Genomic DNA, 22,077 nt, shown 5'->3' with positions numbered 1-22,077 from the left:
GCCCTACGACTCTCATGGCATTGCTGATTTCCCAGTTCTCCTACCGTGGCTGGGATGATCTTTTCCCAAAATTTATCTGCTGGCATTTGCATGTTCTCAGTTGCCTTTTGTTTATTGCCTGACTGGGGGTGAAATCCTAGCTCCAGGGAAGTCAATGGGAGACTTCCCATTAACTTTAATGGAGCCAGGATTTCCCCCTGTATTTCCAGCACCCTCTATTATTTCTGTCTTTGCTGCTACTTGCAGCAAGTCACTAAGAGCCTAATCCTGAGGAGGAACTGAATTAAAAGCTGGGGGCCAGACCGGGTATTGCCCTGTGCCTTGTGCAGTCATTCCCACAGAAATGGGCATAGAACGCTGCCATATCACAAGGGTAGCATCTCACGTTCACTTTGCACTAATGCAAATGACCACATAACATGTAGGGCCATGGAAGATCAGGCCCTGAGGATCTGACTGTGATCTCCATTCTCCCCTGGAGTTACTCTGGATTTACACCCGGGAAAGGGAAAAGCAGATCCAGCCCAACTGAGGCCCTCACAGTTCTGCCCAAATTCCGTATTGCAGCGCGTGTAATTAACTTGCTCTTTATTGCCTCTGCCACATGATTAATATGGTTCGGAAAACCAGCCAGAACAGTGATTTCTGTGGCACCTCCAAGGCTTTCTCTTCACAAGTTGACAGCTTGCCACTGATCTTTTCCACTCATTTACCCCCTTCAGCCAGTTCTCCACACCAGTGCCTGTGAGAATCCACGTTTCCAGGGCTGCCTGCGAAGTGCTGAGTCAGAGGCTTTCCTGCAGTCCGAAGGGGTAACGCCAATTGGTGTTCCTCTTGTTGGCTAACTCTGTGTGAACGGAAGGTGATCCACATAGCCTGGCATGATGTGTTCCTTATAGGTACATGTTGTTTACACTTGTCCTGCTGTTACCATTCTGATGGGCACAAATTGCAGTGACTGCCAGGCAGTTATGTGAGGAGAATTCAAGCAGATTTTAGCTCTCAGTGCTTATCGGTTTCTTCTCTTACTACTGGTGCCATTGTTTTACAAAGGACGGGTTACCCTAACTTGCATAGCCATTGCTCTTTTTTTCCAGTTTTTAAAGATCAGCCCCCACATCTGCTTTCCACTCCCTTCGCACCCTCTCTGGCACCCTGCTTTGCCTTGATCTTCTGAAAATAACTGCCTGTAGCTTAGTAAATTCATTAGCTGACTGACTCTGCCTAAATGTCCCGTTTGATGGAAGAGACTCCATCCAGTGGAGGTTGGGCATGTCTACACCTTTGCTGATGGAACCAATTTCCTCTGTTCTTGGCCAGAGGCTGGCAGCCTGCAGGACCCACCACAAGGTGCATGGGCTCAGGGATTCACTCTTCAAGTGGTTCAAGATGCATTGGCCATTGCACGAACCATGCCTAGCCTGTCTGGCATTGTTTGGTGTTATGGGTTTAGTTAATGAGGTGGAGCTAGATGCTATGGTAACGGGGCTGGTACATCTGTAAATGTTCCAGGGAATTTCTCCACCTAATAAGAAAAGGAGCACTTGTGGCACCTTAGAGACTAACCAATTTATTTGAGCATAAGCTTTCGTGAGCTACAGCTCACGATGAAGTGAGCTGTAGCTCACGAAAGCTTATGCTCAAATAAATTGGTTAATCTCTAAGGTGCCCCAAGTACTCCTTTTCTTTTTGCGAATACAGACTAACACGGCTGTTACTCTGAAACCTCTCCACCTAATGGCTCCCAGAAACAACAGGCACTGTCTGGAGCTCCATCAACGGCTTTGGGAGGTATGTGGCAGGCAGCAGCAGGAGCCCATGACCAACCCCCACAATGCCTTTCTATCCCCACAGGTTTTCTCTAAGCATGACAGTAGATGAGGTGTGCACAGCCAGCCCTGGAATAGGTGAGAGTCGTTGGAATGTCAGGCTGGGTTCGATCGTGCTGCAATTAGTGGAAGTGCTTCTGAACTCTCATGTCTGCTCCACATAAAGGTGGATCTAGGAGCACGGGCATTGTTCCCCACAGTCACCTTTATGTAGGTACGAGGGGAGCTCTTCTGTTGGTGCAGCCCAGCAGCCTTGGCGACGGGTTAAAAAAAAACCCCAAACCAAAAAACTATTTGATAAATGTCAAAAGAAATAAAGTAATCAGCTGAAAGCAATTTGCTGAGCCGTGTAACCGCCTTGGGCTTACCATTTTCCTTTATTCATTTATCATGATAGACGCTTTCGGCCAAAATACACAAAGCAGAGAAATTGTTGACATGTGGGGCCCAAGTATAGAAAATCTTTCATTCCAGCCCCCGCCCCCTGCTCTGTGGACAAAATAACTTTCTTTTTTTTTTTTTTTTGGTTGTTTATTTAAAGACTACAGAGAACTCGGCGCTGCTCAGAACCAAACGGCCTTTGGAGCAGGGTTACTCCATAATTCATCATTTCCTCTGTTTATGAAGATAAACTGTGTTCTTGGGACGTACCTGCCGATAATGAGGGGCAGGAAGCTGCTACAAAGCATCCAGCACTTAGAGCAAGTTCTGCTCCCCCCATGCCTCAAACCGTGCACATGATTCCCATTGGAAACTGAGACCCTGCAGTCAGAGTGGGGGCCGGAATGTGGCTTTCAGGAGGCGTCTAGCACGGTGCTTTCGAGTTCTCGTTAGGTGAGCTTAGTGCTGGCCAAAGCTGCTGGATTGACAGCTTGGGAGTTTCAAATCTTCTCTGTATCCATGAAACTGCTACAGCCTGGGGAACAGAAATACCATCCTCCCTGCCCCACCCCTCCCAGCGTGCCTCTCTCTACACCTCAACGGGTACAGAGTCATCCAGTCTCCTTGGCTTCTCTGCTAAGGGTGCCAACAGACGTGAGGCTCACTGCACTGTTCCCCCGCAACCTACCCCTGACGTGCACACTGGTCCATTGCGGACTGGCCTGAGCCCATCAATGTGCGTCACACAAGCCATTGAGCTTTGTGGTTTTGCTAGACGTAACTGCAGCCTCATTCAGCCACTGAGAGATTTGGGCTGCTCTGCCAGGTGTGTGCAACCCGTCCAACACATCGAGCTGGGAGCCTTTGCGTAAACAGGGGCCAGGCCACAGGTGAGCAAAACGTAAACTCTCCTGCAAAGGGAAGGGGATGGAGTGACAGGGAACTGCCTGGTCTGGATTTTAACGTCTCCTTTTGATTTTATTTTAGCTGAAAACAAACGACCTGGTTCACAGCAGGGCAATGAACATGTGGGTTTCCCTTAATCGCTTCCCTTTCTTCCCCCAGCATTATGGTTAGGGGCAGCTGGAACCCAAAGGAGCCTGGGAAGGCTCCAGGCAGAGCCTTCAGAATTGTGAGGTATATGGGGCCTTCTCTGAAAGGAGGATCCTGCGAGACCAACCTTCTGCTCAGTGTGGCTGGACTCTAGCTAGTGAAAGCCGTGGTTTTTGAGCACTCCTGTTCCACTGGGACAAATCTATGCAGTGCCCTTGTCCAATGCATGAGTTTCAGCCAAGCCCCTGGGGGAAACACCTGCAGAATGGCAGGCTTTAGGGCCGGGTGGCCCTGCTTGCTGCTATTGACTTTAAGGCCCTGTCTGTATCCGGTAGCAACACTGATACAACACAGAGCAATTGACCCTAGTGTAGACAGGCCCTAAGTGGGAATTTCATGGTAGGAAGTGTAAGAAAGAGATCTGCAAAGGGGACAAACATTCATTAATCTGACAACCCCACCCCGCAGTGCTTTAATGCCAGTGGCAGAGAGAAGCTGCTGCCCTGGTGAAGGCTGACAACTAAGAGCCATTGCGCCCAGTATTCCTCAGTTCCTCTTAACCTTATTTTATCCAAATTCAGTTGTCATTGTTTGAATCAATGAAATACAGACTAGATTCACCCACCCCCAACAATGATTATGGGCCAATGCCCTGAGTAATCACAGCATAACTCTGTTCATGAGGTACGACCCAGTCCGTCCTGCCAGTCACACTAAGCTGCTACGACCAAGCATGGAGCATTTGGTCTGTGGTTCTCTGCAGGCCATAGTCACTGCTGACTGTGTCTGTCCAAGCTGCACTCAGCCGAGGAGCTCCTTGGTCTTCCCTGCCAGGAGCTTGTCCATCTCTGCTGCAGTGTCATCTGTCATTTGCTGGATCTGTAGCAACATAACATGGCCTTGAGTTAGATCCTTGTAAAGATGGGACACAGGCAATTCCTAACACAAAGCCCAAGCTCCAAAGCAAGCCAGCAGGCTAAATTCCGTTCTCGGTGTATATCCAGTCACTCCTCTGAGGTCAGTGGAATGTTCTTGTTCTTGGAGTAACTGAGACTAGAAGCCAACTGACTGTATGTGGAAGATCACAAATACATTTCACAAGCTGTCAAAACCCCGACAGATGCATCTTCCCACCAACACAATAACAGGTGCACGAGGAATGGTCTGAGCACACATGTCTCGGAAACGGGATCTCCTGATTTCTAATCCTAGCTCTGACACTATTTCCTGCTGCAGCCTTGGGCAAGTCACTTCTCTGTGCCTCCATTTCCCCAGCTGTAAAATGATAGCACCTCTTCACAGCACAGGCGTGTTGTAATTAATGTTTGGTAAAGGGCACAGAAATGGAACTCAGCACGGGAGTTCTCAGTGGTATAGTTATGGCTGATTGGGTTTGAGCATTGCCACGCGGTATGTCCAGTGACCTGTCTGACTCCTCCATCAGCATCCAGTTCTCCTTTAGCCAGATCCCGTCAGTGGCTGACTCTCCCACACCCACACACCCCCAACATTTAACCTACTCTCCGTACAATCCCTGCCGGTCTCTGAAAGGCTCCTAGTGAAAAGCTCTTGGCTGAGACTGACCAGTTGCTCTGCCAAGTCCTTATTTAATAGACCTAACGTGGTGGGACAGTCTGTCGGTGAAACTGGAGGCCACCAGATGTCAGAGCCAGAACGTAAAGGACTCATCTCCTTACTCGTCGTAGCCTTCCTGCTGTTGTAATGAATTGCACAGCAGCAGCCGCAGTCTGCTAGTAGAAGCTTTTGCTTTTATTTGCAAATCGAGTACCAGACTGATTTACTCCCCTCTGTCATGGGGAACGCAGCACTATTCCAAAAGCCCAACCTGGTGCTCCAGGATCATGGTAATAAGAGTGGAGACAGGCCAAAATTTCAAAGGAACCTCCTAAATTGTGGTGGCCAGAGTTATGCATGCACCTATTTGGGTGCAAAAGCCATGTGTAAGTGTGCGATGGGAATTTGCATGTGCAATACAGGCAGAGGTGACTGTTGGGCACATACCATCGCTATTTGTGTGCAAATTTAGGTTCTGCCTGCTCCAATCTTACAGGGCCTATGTAGAAGGGTCTAATATCAATTTGGTCCCCAGTTTCCTAGGATTCCAGGTATGTGGGAGGTGACCTTGCCTCATGTTGAAAATCCCTGGCACAAGCAAAATCTGAGCTGAGACACTGACCCCACAAATACAAGAAGCCATCTGACTGCTCTGGAAGAGCTCCTCTTTTTGCTTGCACAAACTTTTATGCCAGGAAGTGTTTATCAAAGGTGTCCACAGCACCAGCTTTTGGGCACACTGACACATTCAGAAGATAATTCCTGTTTAACACCAAAACATCCCCATCACGGCAACAGCTAATGCTACTATGGCTTTGTCTATCCCATGAGCTAGGGCTGGGATTCCACGTGCTCTCACTAGCTCTCACGGAACCAGTGCGAGTAGAGATAGCAGAGTAAATGTAAGAGCTCAGCCGTGCTTCCAGTACCACTGCCCGTGTTACCACGACTGCACTGCTGTTTATTCTCGCGCTAGCCCAAGCAGGAAAATCCCACCCCTAGCTCATAGTGTAGACGTAGCTAAAGTTAACTTCTACCAGCAGCGAGCATGCAAAGGAGTGCTCTCTGCTATATTCCTAGGGTTTACTGCTAACAAATAATATCTTGCAGTTAGAGGCCTTTATTCAGCAGGGTACTTAGGCATGTGCCTAATCTTAAGCATGAGTAACTGGCTTCAGTGAGACTGCCCATCTGCTTAAAGTTAGGTATGTGCTTTAGTATCTTGCTGAATCTAGCCACAAAGCCATAGCATAGTGCAAGGTTACTAATGTTTGATTAGTGTTAATTTCATTGCAGTCAATGGAGCATTGTCGACTCCCACCAGCTGATGATCTGGCCCTATGTGCTTGCAAAGTCTATGTGCACTTACGGCATTGCATAAATGATGGTGATAAAACTGCCAGTGAAGATTCAAGCAGCAGGGCTGGACTCTGGCCACCCTGCTGGCCTGTGTATTTGGCACATGCTGCTACAATAGGCTTGTCAGGCTACTGAAGGTTTGTGGGAACCTTTACTACCCTCCCCCCTTCAATTTGCACAGGTTCATGCCCCAAAGTTGACTCTAAGTTTCAGGTTTGAACAAAGCCAAAATCGCTCTGCGGAAGGCAGAGGGAGCAGCAGTTATGACTTATTTAAAAAAAAAACGGGCCAGGCCCACCTCAGCCCCCCCCTCAAACCCAGCTCCTAACAAGTGTTTCCTGAAATCTGCGTTTTTGTTACCAAAGTCTAGCACAGCTGGATCTTCTCCCTCATGGCCCTGTCCCAAGGGAGTCAGGAAACATATGCAACGCACTGCTGGGGAGAAAAAATACCTGCTTTTCTACCAGCTTAATGGTGTCTTCAGACACTGTGCTCTTGGCCTTCTTCACTTGGTTCACAGCGTTACTCCGGACCTTTCGCAAAGAGTCCTTACCCTTGTTCGTAAGCTGTTTGGCGAGTTTAGCCAGGCTTTCACGGTGTTCTCTTGTTACCCTAATCAGGGAGAAGTAAAGGGCGTTAGGCGTAGCACGTAACTGATCTGTTCATTGTGATATTATGTGTGTGCAGGATAAACTGGCAAGCTGAGGAAGTACAATCCACTGATCCTGTCCACACTGGCCTCTTTCAAACAGTTCCTCCTGGGTCTGGGACCGACACCTTTCAAACTAAGTCATGTAAGTCTCAGGACTGGAGTGGAAGGCAACAAGCATGGCAGTAGCTTAGGGATTTGGATCAGATCTTATTACGTTTATGGTTTTCTGTGCAGTGCCTGAAAACCATGCTGAAATGTTTAGGCTTTTCTTTTTTGTGCTGCCAAGGCATCTGCAAGAGTGAAGAGGGAATATCAACCTCAAAACTTGAGATGCTGAGCTGAAAAGTTTAATCCTGCTGTAAAGCTGTGAAGGGGCAGGAGGAAACCCCTTAACCTCTCCTTGCAACTGGAATAGTCTGAAAACTATATCTGGGAGTTATACAGCTTACAGGGTGAATCTCTTTATTCAGCCATTTTCCAGTTCTTCACGAGCATGCGGGAACCAGACTGATATTTCCACTGTGATCGTATTTAACACGCTGTTTGAGAAGAGACCAATATTGCAAAATTTTCTAAAATAATGATTTCAATTTACTTGTATCCAACTCTAGCAGACTGAGGTTTCAAACCAGACTTGTAATTCAGACACTCAGCTCCTCACAGTGGGTCAGGAGCTGCAGACAAACACAGGGAAAACTCCCATGATTCCCCGGTTGCTTCAGTTTCTAGATCAGAAAGGAGAGGCATCTAGGATCCTGAGCATAAGAACGGGGCACTGGAGCTGCAGAGACCCTGTCACCCTCAGAGGCCCTGGTCAAGTCATTTAATCTCTTGATACCTCACTCTCCCAGTGTGGAAAATGGGGCTCTGACAGCACCTATTGTGAGGATTAATTATTTAGTAAATGTTTTCAAAGTGCCTTGAAGATGAAAAGCCTGTTGCAAGTGCTACATATCATTAGCAAGAGAATGCCTGTCTGCTAGTGGGAGATATTGCAGAATAAACATTTCACAGGAGTATTTAGAAATTGACTGCAACAGACTAGGTCACTGCAACATTAAAGACAAGGCTCTTCCTGCACGGAAATCAGGAAATGGGGAGTTAGGGTTCCCATAGCAATGTTAGCTCTGCCTCTTTGCGGGTATTAATTACAAAGAGTCTTTCATTACCCGAGCAGTTTCTGAACCCTTTCCTAGCTCACTCACAGCCTGATAAGCCACATTCCCTTTGGTTTCTTCGCTCCACAGCCAAGTTGCTCAAGGCAGATGTTTGCAGAGGCCCTGACCAATCACAGGCTCATTCATTTATTTCCAGAGCTGATTATTAAATTATTATTAGGAATGACTTTAGTGTCTGTAAAAAGTGCAGCATTTGACAGACCCACAGACCGTAGTCCAGGACAGATCCACTTCACGACTGCACTGCTCTGTTAACGTGCTGCAGCTGAGGTCTGGAGGCAGGCAGTTTGCCTCCCTAGCCCTTTGTTTCCTCTGCTGAGCTGTGGCCACGGGAAGAGTGACTGTGCCCATAAGTCTGGTGATGGAGATGCCTGGATGAAGGTGACCAGTTTATTTCACACAGGGCAAACATCTGTCATCTTAGACCTGAGCCTGCATTTGAGCCATTGACCTAGGAGGGAGAAACTATGAATCAGAACACCAATCCTTTCAGGGCTTCTCTTCTGAAAGTTATGAACCAGAAGTCTTGTGGCCTGTGAAAACAGCCACAAACCAAAACAGCACAGTCTGTTCATAAGAATGGCCATATGGGTCTGATCAATGTCCATCTAGTCCAAGATCCTGTCCTCCAACAGTGGCCAATGCCAGGTGCTTCAGAGGGAATGAACAGAACAGGGCAATTATCAAGTGATCCATCCTCGGTTGTTCAGTCCCAGCTTCTTGCAGTTGGAGGTTTAGGGACACCTAGAGTCTGCGGTTGCATCCCTGACCATCTTAGCTAATAGCCATTAATGGACCTCTTCTCCATGAATTTATCTAGTTATACTGTTCAGAAATAGGGGTAAAAGAGGTCAGATTCCCAGACAGTGTTTCAGGGGAGCATTTCTGTCTGCTACTCTGGACATTGGAAATTTCTACATGACTCTTTTCACTTACTTCCCTGCTAGGCAGAGGGTGTGTTGGTCTGTGGCTAGAGCTCCCCACGAGCGGTAGATCCAGTTTGTGATTTGCTGCTCACCTCCCCACATGTGTAAATGTTTTGTGGATTGTGCTGAGGGTATCACTCAGCTGCTCAGGGCTGCTGAACCTTTAAGGAAATGTTTGTTTATGCAGTGCTGCCAGATTTCCTATGCTGCTTGGCACAGGGTCACACATCTCCTTGTCTGTCTTTATTAATGCCCATTTCTGTTTAACAATGTGTAGTGACATAGAGCTTTCTTTGTGGGTTTTACATTCCCCTGAGATTATATATAGGTTCTGAGCTCCTACCACCAATAATGCTACAAAAATGTCTATTTCTTTCAGGCAGCCGCTGCTCCTGCTAAGGAATTCATCAATGCGAGGCTGCTGGTTTCAAAGGCCATCCATTCCCTTGAACGTGGCGATTCTGGCACCAGATCTGCTAACCTCACAGGTGATCTGGGCACATTTCGTTTTGGATGTAGGAACTGTTGTCCCTATCTCCTCTTTAAAGGGAACTGCTGTAAGAGAAGCCTGAGATGTCTAATCAGAAGTGACGAAAAGGGGCAAGGTGCTTGCCCCTTCTCCGCCTCCCTTTCACACCAGCCCATAGAACTGGCTCTGTGCTGGGGCGTGGACACTCCCCACCCTTGGAACTCCAGGAGGCTCTTACTGGGGTGGTGCCGCTTCACATCACCCCCAACATAGAGCTGCAAGCAGATAACCAGGGCCGAACCCTCGCTATTTAAACCCAATATTTTTAAAAGTGTGCAGGGCTCAGATTACTAGTGATGTCTCCTCTTTGTTTCTTTCAGTCAGTCGCCAGTTATCCAAACACGGCCACATTTCGATGCTCTCTTATGAGCATGGGGCACATGTACAAACACAGAGGGAAAACAATGCGGGCCACTTCTGGTCTCTGCTGAAAGACGTTTACATTGGTAAGAATGGTTTTGTATCATAAATGATAGGAATTTCCTGTGAGTGAGAGGGATCAGATAGAGGTACATAGGCGCAACTGGATACTCTGCTTGTATGATTTGAGATACATGTTGAAAGTTAATGTGCAAGATGAATTACCCAGTACTAGGTGAGAATGACATATTTTTGTTATGATGAAAGAATTGGAGTACAAGGTTCCAAAACACTTTGTTTTTTCAAATGGCATTTCATGAGCCTGTTTGCCCCATACTGGGGACTGTGGGTACTTCTTAAATAAAAGAATTAAAGCAGAGTCACTGAACTTTCAAATGACTCACTGGACTTTCAGTCAAGTGTGTGTAAAAATATTACTAATTTATAAACAACATCCAGTCTCTCACAATAGATCTAAAAAGAGATGGCTGTAGCCAGGAGGCAATACCACAAAGGGCACAATGTCAGGTCAGATTTGGCTGAGAAATCAAACTGATAGAAATTTTCTCAAGTTTTATTTTTTAAACTGGAACAGAAACTTTTTTTAATACAAATAAACATTGCCCATGCAGTGTTTGCGACACAAACACTGAAGCAGGTTTGTGCCGGAGGCCCTAAAAGGGAAACTGACATGAAAGTGAAAGTAGACAAAAATAAAGGTGACTAGTCTCTATTTGTTGTCTAAGCTGAGGGAAATGCAAAAACAAAACAAATAGAATAGACAGAGAAAAGTAAATTAGATTGTGAAATTTTTCCGTTATAATAATCGCAGGCTGTGATCATGCAACTGGATCGATGTGGATGCAAATTTGACCACATGTATCTGGTTGCTGGATCAGGACAGAAATTACCTGTGTTATCAACACCACCTGACATTTGAGAGTACAATAGTTGGATTTTTTTAAAAAATGATTTGTAGTCCAATAACGTCACTTTAAAGGGACACTGTCAAACATGATCAATCACATTTCTGTGTGGAAAGTATTGGATTTACTGGAAGTACAAAAAACACCTAAAATAATACTTTCTGAAGAAAGATAAAAGGAAAACATCTCGGGTTTTTTACTATGCACATTTGACATCACTTTTGCATAGTCAATTTCACTGATTCTCTTGACTTGTCAGTGAGTTTTTCCTTTGTAAATATCAGGAAGCAGAAAAAAAATTATAAAAACTTAAAGAATTTAAAAAAATCCAGGGCATACTATTTAAAAAGGTACCTTTATCAAAAACTGGATTTTTTTATAAGTAATTGTTTTGAAACTAATCAAGTTAACACTGTCCCTTTTTAAAGGCTAGTCGAACCTGTTAATATTTAGTCTTGTCGCAAGAGAACACGTGGGAAGCGGTGTTGAATCTGAACTTATGTGGCAACCTGCTGGTCATCTGTCCTCAGTCAGAACTGAGAGAGAGAGAGAGAGAGAGAGAGAGAGAGAGAGAGAGAGAGAGTATGTTCTGTTAAACTGGGACTCCCTGACCTGCCAAACACCCAGCAAAAATGAAACTAGGAATGACAGCAGTGATACCCCAGAGGGGACGATGAAATAAGCCGGACAGATTTCCTAGTGCTGACCGTATGGGTAGACAGGCAACATGACTGGAACTCCGCCTCATCTGCAGCACCACAAAAGAAAGTGACAGAACATACACACTTGTTTGACAACACTTTTTTGTTTTTAAAGGATTTACTGATTTCTGGATTTCTTCTCCCCTGTAATTCATATTTACTGAGTGCCCATTAACAATACTGTGTGGCAACCCAAGATCCTAGGCAATTATGAAGATAATAGTGCCCTCCTCTTCCGTCCTGCCACTCCTTAGGAAACAGGGAAGGGGAGAGAGCATATGAAAGAAAGAAAACCAGCAAATGGAATGAAAATTCCCCTCAGCTTCCCTCAAAGCAACAGACAACAGCTATTAGAGACTTCTCTGATTGAAATACTTGAAACGTAATGTAATTTCTTTAAGCAGATCTGTAATACAAGCAAACTTTAATTTGTCTATTCTTATCCAAAGTCACCTACTTGGAAATATACATAATATATGGTAAGACTCTATCAGGGGCCCTTATGCAAGTTGTTCCAGACCATTCTCAGAGATGCGGGCCCTAATTCACTGGGCTTGGAATGCCAATTGTCTGTATTTTTGCAACGTTTATGTCTATCTTAGGTACCTATCTGGCCCTCATTCCATAGGACAGTAGTACCTCACAATCTTTAATTTATAATCCTCACTGCACTCTTGTAAGGCAGGACACAGCTGTTATCCCCATTGTACAGATGAGGACACAGAGAGGCTAAAGGACTTGCCCAAGGTCCCAGGAAGTTTGTGGCAGAGCAGAAATTTGAACCCAGGTCTCCCAAGTACTAGGTTAGTGCCCTAACCATGTGTCTAGATCTGTGGATAAGCATTTATGGAAGTCAGAATGAATAAAAATAAAGCCATGCTCTGATTGGCCTGTTGGGGTTTTTTTTGTGGTGTAATCTGCATAATTAAATTCCCAATAAAACGGAGATACATCACAAATCTTCAGAGCATCCTGATGGGCTGAGGCTGTAACATACACTGATGTCCGCCCCTCCCAGCATCAGCTCTTCTGTGACTGTGGACTTCAGTGGGAGATGGATCAGACCCTAATTCATCTCAGGTACACAACAGATATCTGCCCATAACTATGACAGATATTTTGCCAGAAGCTGGGAATGGGCGACAGGGGATGGATCACTTGATGATTACCTGTTCTGTTCATTCCCTCTGGGGCACCTGGCATTGGCCACTGTCCGCAGACAGGATGCTGAGCTAGGTGGACCTTTGATCTGACCCAGTATGGCTGTTCTTATGTTCTGCACTCCAGTACATTGGTTTGTATCCAGAAGTGAATGGACTTACTCTGGATTCGTACTGCTATAAATACAGGAACTGTTTCAGGCACCACTGTAATGCAGCTGCCTCTGGGGTAGAACTTGACAGCTGTTTAACAGCTGTACAGCAATCCTGCATAGCAGTTAAATGGAAATAGTGAAAGAAGCAGAAAATTACAAGTTCCCTGCTTGGCCATCCCTCCCTCCTGCCACTCCTTTGGTGGCTGGATGACGGTTCATCTCCATGTTACTGATTCATCATTGCATCAGTGTGGTTATATGCTGGCGTAACTCCAGCTATTTACAGAAAGGCAGTGGTGAATCAGGCCTTGAACTGGGTACTCAATTCACCTCTCTTAGGAGAGTTTGACTTTAAGGTGCCTGGCCATTGCCTCTGATGCCTTGTTAAATGCAGCAGCCACCCACTGCCCAACTCCCTTCTGCGCAGGGGGGAAACTGGAAAACAGCGAGGCAGAGCCCCATGTATCAAAAGAATGGATACTGCAATGCTGGAGAATTTGCAGGAACCACTGGCTTGACACTTGGAAGAGGTTCCATCAGATATTTCTTAAAGGCTTGGGTTTTTTTAAACCCCAGATGTAGCAATACGCAAAGCGACTGTGTCAAGACCTTACAGTAACCATGCATTCTTATCCTCCGGAGAATATGCACCAGGATCACAAATGAAATCCACTGCAGCCCATTACATCATCTCACATAACCATGAATTTAGACAGACAGTCATTATAATTACTTACTTAGGAACTGGCACCCGAATTATTATCCCATCTACTTCCGGGTTCAGGTTCATTCCACTCTCCCTTATAGCCTTGATAGCTGCAGCTGTACTCTGTAAACCAGATCAAAAGGTAAAAGGAATTAGTAAATAATTATTACCAGATGCCAGAACTCTGTTGATAGCTGGCAATCCATCTCACCAGAACATGGAAACATTTAGTTCTGTTACCAGTGCGATCAGGAAGTTACATTGGTGCAGAGTGCTTTGATCAAATGGAATTGCAAACTACGTCCATTCTTGGTACCAGAGTATTAGGGAGTGGGGAGGGGGAGAAAGCAACAACAAAAGAAAACAGTTTTGCTTCTTTGAAACTATTTGAATGCTTTGAGGCAATGCAGATCAAAACCACAATAAATCCCCATAGGAGAGCCTGGACTGGGGAAAAGGGAGATGAAAGATTCTCTGCCTTTAAAAATTCTAGTTGAATGTTTTACACTAGAAATTGCACAGTGCCAATTTAGAAAAGTTACTAATTTAACTCATGCGGCACTACAATCAAGTTGGGTTAAATCCAGACATTAGTTTGTGGCTGAGGAATGCAACCAGTGCTTTTACAACCAGGCTCAGTTGTATTTATTTAAGTGTCTCATAATTTATTATTTACTTATTATAACTCTTTCCCCGGTGGCTGCTGCATGCCAGCATAATGTGGCAATGCCAGCAGTCCAGTACTTCGTTGAAGGCAAGGTACCTGTACACAGGACAGCGCTGGAAAGTCACTTGGCCCAACACAACAGGTATGCTTGGTAAACAGTGAAGTGATCCAAACCTATCCAACAGCTTCCATGTCACATATTATTGGAGTAAAGACAAACAGGGTTACAATGTTACCTAAAGGAACCGGGCTGATGGGGATGAATCCAGTCGTCTTCAACGGGTTCAACGCCAGAGATGAATTTGGTACACAGGGCTTGACAATCTATTTAGACCCTGATTCAGCAGAGTACTTAAGCATTTAAGTGCTGTGGATTCACTGACCTGTTTGCGTTGTTTTACAGCATCTATTTGGTACTTGTATTGTCTCAAATGCAAAATAAAGTCAAGTCAAAAGAGCACGAGAGAAAAACACTGAGAATGGACCCAAGCATTCAGGTGCTTGAAGCTAAGCATGTGCTTAAATGCTCTGCTGAATCAGGGCTTTAGACACGATATTTAATAGCCATCTCCCATATTAAAATTCACCTGTAAGAGAACTTCTTGAGGGACCCACGATAATGTTAGAGGGAGCTGCCCTGCTTCATCAGAGCACAGATCCCTTTCTACACAAGTTAGTCTCAAATGCATACATCTTTTGCTTCATTTTATCTCTGTATGATCCATGAAAGACAAACCTGCCTCTTTAACAAAAATTATCCCTTCCAAATGCAAGGTTTGGTTACAATCCTCTCTATCCCATGAGATGTGGTGTGGCATCTTGGAAAGCACGTAATCAGTTCTTGTTTAGTACAGCATTTGGAGATCTGATGTTTCGGGGAAGGATGCAAAGAGTGTGCATCATATTCAGAAACAGCAAGCATTAACCGGCCCATTTGAAAGCGACCTCGATCAATCCCAAACTGGACTTTTGTTGGGTTCCACTGTTGAGTGATTTCTGATCAAATAGTCAAACACTGTGGTCACGTTATAGCTAAAATGTCATTTTATCAGACACTCTGGTAGCAAATTTCCATCATGCCCTGTCCATTTATTTCATTCTTTAACATGGGCAATAACAGAAGAAAACTAGCCTAGGGTTTTTTTCCAACAGTATTAAGTTTCCTTAAAGTAGCGCTGCTGTTTCTGCTCTTCTTTTCGTACCATTAACTTTAGCTGCAGACTGCTACAATAGCTGGACAGCTATGGCATGCACCATTCCTCTGCCCAGGCACTCCCGGGCACTGCGTTGCACGTGCATGCAAACGAGCATTGTGTCAATGTGGTGTAAAACACAATTGCGAGCATTTACGTGGACTTAAAAGTTAAGAAATGCTAAAGACATTGAGAACAGAGAAAACCTCTAGTGGATTAGCTCAGCATTTTAAAGCCATAAACATGTGATGTTATAAACCAGTGTCTGGGCTATGGGAAGGAAACGCTCAGTTAAAGCAATATTGTTTAACATATACATTGGCTGAGACAGAGGAAGGGGAAAAATACTACAACATTACCCCCACCCTGTTCCAGCAAATGAACTGTTCCTGTTAGAAAAACAAAAAACTCACAAAACATCTAATTGTTTTTTCTAAACCTTGCACATGACTAAGGCAAACGGGGTTTGGCCCAGGGGGTCCATTTCCACTGTGCTTTTCTCTCACATGCTCTTTTGACATAATGTTATTGGGGGAAGTGATAGCTCAGTGGTTTTAGCATTGGCCTGCTAAACACAGGGTTGTGAGTTCAATCCTCAAGGGGGCCATTTAGGGATCCAGGCCAAAAATTGGGAATTGGTCCTGCTTTGAGCAGGGGGTTGGACTAGATGACCTCCTGAGGTCCCTTCCAACCCTGATATTCTATGAATGTTTATTCTTTGTTTGATACAATGCAAGCGCGAGACAGATGCTGTAAACAACACATCCAGGTCAATACGTGCATGAAGTTATCTAGGCATTAACCTATCCTCATACATCCAAGCAGTAGCCCCAGGTTATTTCCGTCAAAGAGATTACATAACTACCTCAGCTAGAGAAGTGTAGAGCTGGTGGTCAAGGGTTAAGTGACAGGTTTCAGAGTAGCAGCTGTGTTAGTCTGTATTCGCAAAAAGAAAAGGAGGACTTGTGGCACCTTAGAGACTAACAAATTTATTTGAACATAAGCTTTCGTGAGTTACAGCTCACTTTATCGGAAGTGGTACCTGGTTTGGGGAATAACTAGATTTGGGGTGATGATACAGAGAACCATATTCCATTTCTAAGCATTTGGTTCAAAGCCATTCTCACTTCCTCACTGTGGATGGGCTGAGTCCCACAATGACTTATTCCAACCTTCTCACCTGTAAACTTCGGAGGTTCAGCTCTAGTGGAACCTAGATCTGAACAGCTCACAGGATTGGGCCCATAATTCTTAAAAGTTATCATGCACTGGATATGTTTTAAGAAGCCTTGTGGCATGAAGTGCCCTGTAACGACCTCCTTGGAGATTTTGCTGGCTTAATTAATTGGGAGAAGCCTTTGAAAAATAAAGATAAATAAATGTTGGCTAACATCCAGTTCTAGAGCTGGGGCAATGGCTGACCCTGTGCCCACTAATACTAACTAGGATCTATAGAGCCCAATGGGACACTTTACAGTCACTTTTCTGAGCAAAAGCCCTCTCTGTGGGACTGATAATGGTGGAAATTAAATGCCCAGCTTTGCTCCACTATGGGAGTGGCACAATCTATTCAGAAGTGGATATGCTATTTTTGCCACAAACTTTCAGAGGCTGCCATCAACACAAGTGAAAGACAAATAACTTTCATAGGAGTTTCAGTCCTCTACCACCAAGTAATGGTTTCATGATATAGACTAGTCTTCATCAGGAGGTGGGCTGGCATAAATAGCAGGACAGATCTAGCATTCTTACTGTATGCATAATTCCTGATGAGTCAATGGGAGGTCGTGTGTGTGCAAAGAGCGCTGTATGGGACACAGATACTGGAGAGGGAAACACCTTTTAGGCCACGGCAAAGCAAAATTCTGCCAAAGCAGAATTTTCCTCTATATTATCTCTAGCTTTATTCAGGCCAGTTTTAAATGACTCAAGTGATAGGAAATTATTCCACAAGGCTAAAAGAGCTCTCTCAGGACTTTCCCCACGATACTGTGCCAAATTCAATCTTGATATAGTGGGTGCATCATGTAGCAATGGCGACATTCCAGCGCTGCTTCGAAGGTGAGGTACCCAAAACACAGGAAAGTGAACACGTACATTCAGTAGTGAAACATTTCATTCTGTGACTGTAAGATCAGGAAGTGATACTGATCCAGAATGAAGTCAATAAGAATTGTGCTAATTCTACTGGGGTGGAATGTGCCCCATTCAGTCTAAATTTTCCTTTGCTCAGTTTCATCCCATTATTCCTACAGTAATTATACTCCTTTTGGTTTTGAAAGGAGATAAAACGCTTGTGCCTCTGAGCTGCTCAGTCCCCTTTTCCTTCCATTTGGATTTTCATATCCCTTCAATCATGTCCACGTACCTCTGGAAAACTAGCCATATTTACTAGAATGAGCTGAGGAGATATCAGCGAGATTTGTCCAAGCTGGTTTAATGGAAACTTTCCATCGTTTGTTGTCACAGTTATATGATCAAGAGTGCCTGAAAAATAAACCGAAATAACAATGGCATGTCAATATTACACAGCACTTTTATGTTTAAAAAAACTGAACAGCATTGCAATTATAATATGCATTCATACTCCTACTTCTTCATATTATGCATTCAGACATTAGAAGAAAAAACAATATATTTTTAAAATAGGTCTGTTCTTCCCTTGCAGAACAAGCAGTCCTAGTTTGTATTTATATATCCCCCTATGGTTTTTGCAATCCAAACTTCACAGGATTATGCTAGCGCATGAAAACCAGAAAGTGAAACTGACTAATAAACTGACAGAATGAAAATGGTAAATGAAGAACATAAATAGTAAGGTGGAAATTAAGTATTTAAAATTCTTGCAGTATAAATGATCTAACCTCTTATAACACAGGTACAGGAGATTTATATGATTTTTAAGCTGACGGTGTTCCTCTGTGCCCCCAGATTCTTTCCTAAGTCCCCACAGGAGGAGCAGTTCACTGTCTAATTTAAAGTATTTTATTTCACTCTAAGATCCCCTTAATCTGCTTTGTAGTTTCTGCTGCAAAATGTTAACAGGCCAGAAAGCACAGGGGAGACGGGGCACTTTATCAGTATGATTTAAAAAAAAAAATAACTGAGGTTAAAATAAATCGTTAAGCAATTGAGCTGCCCATTCTAACTCCATTAGAGACTGAGTTGGGGTGGTGAATGATCCATATTTGGCCATTGTTTAAGTTTTCTCCCTGAAACTGGATACGCATTACAAATGTGTGTATTCAGTGTGCTAGAGTAACTGTAGCTTGGTCAAATATATTCACGTTTCTTTATGAACACAAAATTCACTGAACAGGGTTTGTAAAGGTCACTAACCACAAATATGCATTGTAAAAGAAGTCTGCATATGCCAGACACCAGGCTGATGGCAATTTCCAAAAGGCTAATTTAATGGCAATTGGATTTTTCCTGCCCTACTGCACCATTAGCTGACAACTTGCTTCTTCATCACATCTGCAAACAGTTCAGTTAGACATTTTTGACATCTCCCACTTACAAAAGCCATTTTCAGGAAGTTATTAACAAAAATGGATTCTTCCTGGTCAAGCTCAGGGTGAAGAAAGTCTTTAGTTGGGGATCTCAAGGTTGCAGTAATTGGGTACGCAGTGAGTAACTCAATAAAAAGAAAATCAATTTACAGAAAATGAAAGACACAGATCTGGGCTGGAAAGGCTCAGCGGATTTATTTATAGACAGTAGAGAATTATATAAGCAAGTTACTGACCTGGTGAGGTTCTTATATTGAGATTTTTCCCGAATTCTTCCTTAAGGGCTTCCATCACTGCCTTCATTTCGCCATTTACTTCCCCGAGACTGATAATATCTTCAACTAAGGCAGCATTAATATTCACTCTAGCTTGGGTCTGCCCTTTACCTTTAGCTGAAAATTGCACACACAATTAATTTCTGTACCACTGACAACACCATGGTCTCTTACTGAGCTATCACATTAGAAAACAAAAAGGAGCCATTGCAACTACTTTCAGATTAGTAACTGGAGGTTAGCATAAATTGAAGTATATATTTTTAAGATGCTAAATGGTAAGCCTGTGATCCAAAATGTATTTGCACATCATGCGCTGTGTGTTTTGCAACACTAATTTCAATGTGGAATGTGAAGATTGCTAATTAATGACCTGATCCTGCAAAGATCTCTACAGGTGTGGACTCTTGCGAGATTCCTTTCCAGATCAGGGATTAATGGCCTTACTCATGCAAATAGTCACCTTGATGGCAACAAGAGTGCTAAGTGAGCATTTTAAAATTAAATTTCAGCTGCGCAAGGACTAAAAATATTAGAGCGTTTTGAAGAAAATAAAATGTTCTGGTCACCAAAATAAAGGTACTTCCCAGAGAAAAAAAGGTGGAAGGGGAATGTTCATTAAGGTGTAAGTGACATCAGGACGGAAATCCTACTTTCAGCAAAGTATGGATACATAATTAGAAATGGCAAATTCTAGTAAAGAGGCTTCTTTCTTTACCTTTGGCTTTCTTGGTAGCTAGATGTCTGGTCAGTATTGTCTGGTGGACCACACACTGCCTGCAGCCATTCAGCATCAGGGCTGTATGCCTCAAAGGTACTTGCAGGGGTGGCCTTACTAGTCCTGAGAGAGAATTATGAAACAGGGGAGGCAGCTGACGGAGACACCTTAATGCCATGGCCATGGCATACAACTACTCTTTCGTTCACCTGGAAAAGCGAAAAATGGGAGATACGAGAACAGTCTTCTACAATCGTCGTGTAAAAATGGTTTCAAGTTTAATATCAAACTGTCAGTCCATGATAATGATCAGAGGACAACAGGCCTGCTTCTGGTCCTAATGAATCAATGCAGTTTTGCTGCTGATTTCAATGGCAGGATGACTGGATCCAATATACTCATATAGCATTAATATTGACATCTGCCAAGGAGATGTGGAGGCTGCATTAAGATGGAAACTCGAAACACAGGTATCACCACATTTTTGACAAGATGCTTTTAAATATGTCAGTCGCATACAGATTTAAACACAAAATTCGGTGGCACAAAATTTGAGACTCTAGAATCCCTCAATCCCCTTCCTGTTTTTAAAATAATGATGACTATATATTATTTGTATGGCAGTAGTACTTAGGCCAGGACCCTATTGTGCTAGGCACTGTACAAACAGAACAAGACCCTGGGGAAGGTATGTCCATCAGTGGCTATTAGCCATGTTGGTCAGGGATGCAAACCCACACTCAGGGCAACACTAAACCTCTGACTGACAGAAGCTGGGAGTGGATCATTCTATAATTGCCCTGTTCTGTACACTTCCCCCTGAAGCTCTGGCACTGGCCACTGTCAGAGACAGGATACTGGGCTACCATTGGTCTGACCCACTATGGCTGTTTTTATGTTTCTTTTGTCTGTTTTGTCCAACTTCTGCTTCCTCGGTGACACTTGGATTCTAAGTTCTCTGGGAGCAGGACTGTTTTCTCTGTTACTTGTCGTCTTTTCTTTACCACACACAATACAACAGGGACCGTTTGTCCGAGCTTCCAAAATGCTCCCACAAAACAAGTAAATAACAATAATAATACACTACTGCCAACCCCAACCGTTTGAATACTATGAGATTGACTTAAAAATACGATTTTTTAATAAATAATAAATGTGGGGTTCTTTTATTTTGCCTTCTTGCTTTTGAACCTCTAGGGTACAGATAGGTCACATTTTCAAGCATTTTTCTGCGACCAGGTCAGCCACGAACCTTTGTAAAAAAATTAAATGACAGTTGGGATTCTCCTGTATTCACATGAATCCAGGAGCTGAGACTTACGTAAAAATAACGCCTAGTGCGAGACCGAACAATTGGGAGAATTGGCAACAACTGAAGACGGAAAGACAGAGAAGAATGTGGTGGCAGGTTAGTAGCCACACAGCAATGCTGCCCTGCAGTTTAGGACAGGAAGTGAGGAATACCACACCCAGCTAAAAACAGCAATAGGAAATTAGGCAGGCTGAAGATACTTTCCTGTTTTGGGCTCTGGGGAGGAGTTCACACAGTGATATCAATGCCTGGGGATCTTTACCAGCCACAAGATGCCAGGGGCTGGGTTTTACAGATCACCCCAGGCACCTCATGCTTAACAGACTCCCCCACCTCCCTGACCCTTACACACCCCTTATGAAGCCCTATGTCAGAAACCTAGGCCAAGAGGGCACCTGGCCTCAGGAGCACCGCCCCTGCCCACCACTTAACCCTGCCCCACCCCCTGCACTCCAAGCCCCGCCCCCGGTACAAGCCCCGCCCCTTCGCCCACCCCCTGCTCCTGGCGTTCTGCCCCATGGTGCATAGCCCCAACCACTACCAGCCCTGCCCCATAATACAAGCCCCGCCCCTTATCCTAGAACCACCCCTGCTCCGGAGCTCTCCCCCATGGTGAATAGCCCCACCCACTGTGCCCCAGCCCCGCCCCATAGCGTGTAGCCCCGCCCCTGTTCTCCAGCCCCGCCCCCATGGAACACAGCTCCACCGAGCCCCGCCCCGCCCCCAGGTGCCCTGCGCTCACGCTGCCTGCACAGTCCCGCCCCCACTCTCAGGCCGCCCCCATGCTCGCTCAGCCCCGCCCCGGACCTTAAGCCCCGCCCACTGCTCTGGTTGCCGTCGCTCGGTCTCCCGGTCCCCGCAGCGCGGCCCCGTGCTCCCACTCGCCGCTCAGCCCCGCGCCGCACGCTGC

At 44.7% G+C, this 22,077-nt stretch overlaps 1 protein-coding gene across 1 annotated transcript; it reads right to left on the bottom strand.

Moving 5' to 3' along the window:
* Positions 1 to 2,334: 2,334 nt before the first annotated feature.
* On the bottom strand, positions 2,335 to 22,066 carry MRRF (mitochondrial ribosome recycling factor). The gene is made up of 7 exons (XM_077835745.1): positions 21,975 to 22,066; positions 19,856 to 20,064; positions 19,099 to 19,254; positions 17,719 to 17,837; positions 13,522 to 13,613; positions 6,650 to 6,809; positions 2,335 to 4,142 (listed from the first exon to the last, which is right to left on the bottom strand). The coding sequence occupies exons 2-7, from the start codon at positions 20,037 to 20,039 to the stop codon at positions 4,065 to 4,067; spliced, it is 789 nt and encodes a 262-aa protein (XP_077691871.1). The 5' UTR covers positions 20,040 to 20,064; positions 21,975 to 22,066; the 3' UTR covers positions 2,335 to 4,064.
* Between the last annotated feature and the right edge of the window lie 11 nt (positions 22,067 to 22,077).

This window comes from Eretmochelys imbricata, chromosome 16 (genome assembly GCF_965152235.1).
Source record: "Eretmochelys imbricata isolate rEreImb1 chromosome 16, rEreImb1.hap1, whole genome shotgun sequence".
NCBI lineage: Eukaryota > Metazoa > Chordata > Testudines > Cheloniidae > Eretmochelys > Eretmochelys imbricata.
Note: the sequence above shows the minus strand (reverse complement) of the source record. Positions and strands in the feature narration are given on the sequence as shown.

What these genes read in the sequence shown, in the direction of transcription:
- MRRF (XM_077835745.1), bottom strand. Translation starts at nt 20,039, where the DNA reads ATGGCCATGGCATTAAGGTGTCTCCGTCAGCTGCCTCCCCTGTTTCAT. An exon ending in AGCTACCAAGAAAGCCAAAG is followed by an intron (nt 19,255 to 19,855) that starts GTAAAGAAAGAA and finishes TGCAATTTTCAG; the next exon opens with CTAAAGGTAAAGGGCAGACC. An exon ending in TTAAGCTGGTAGAAAAGCAG is followed by an intron (nt 4,143 to 6,649) that starts GTATTTTTTCTC and finishes ATGTTGCTACAG; the next exon opens with ATCCAGCAAATGACAGATGA.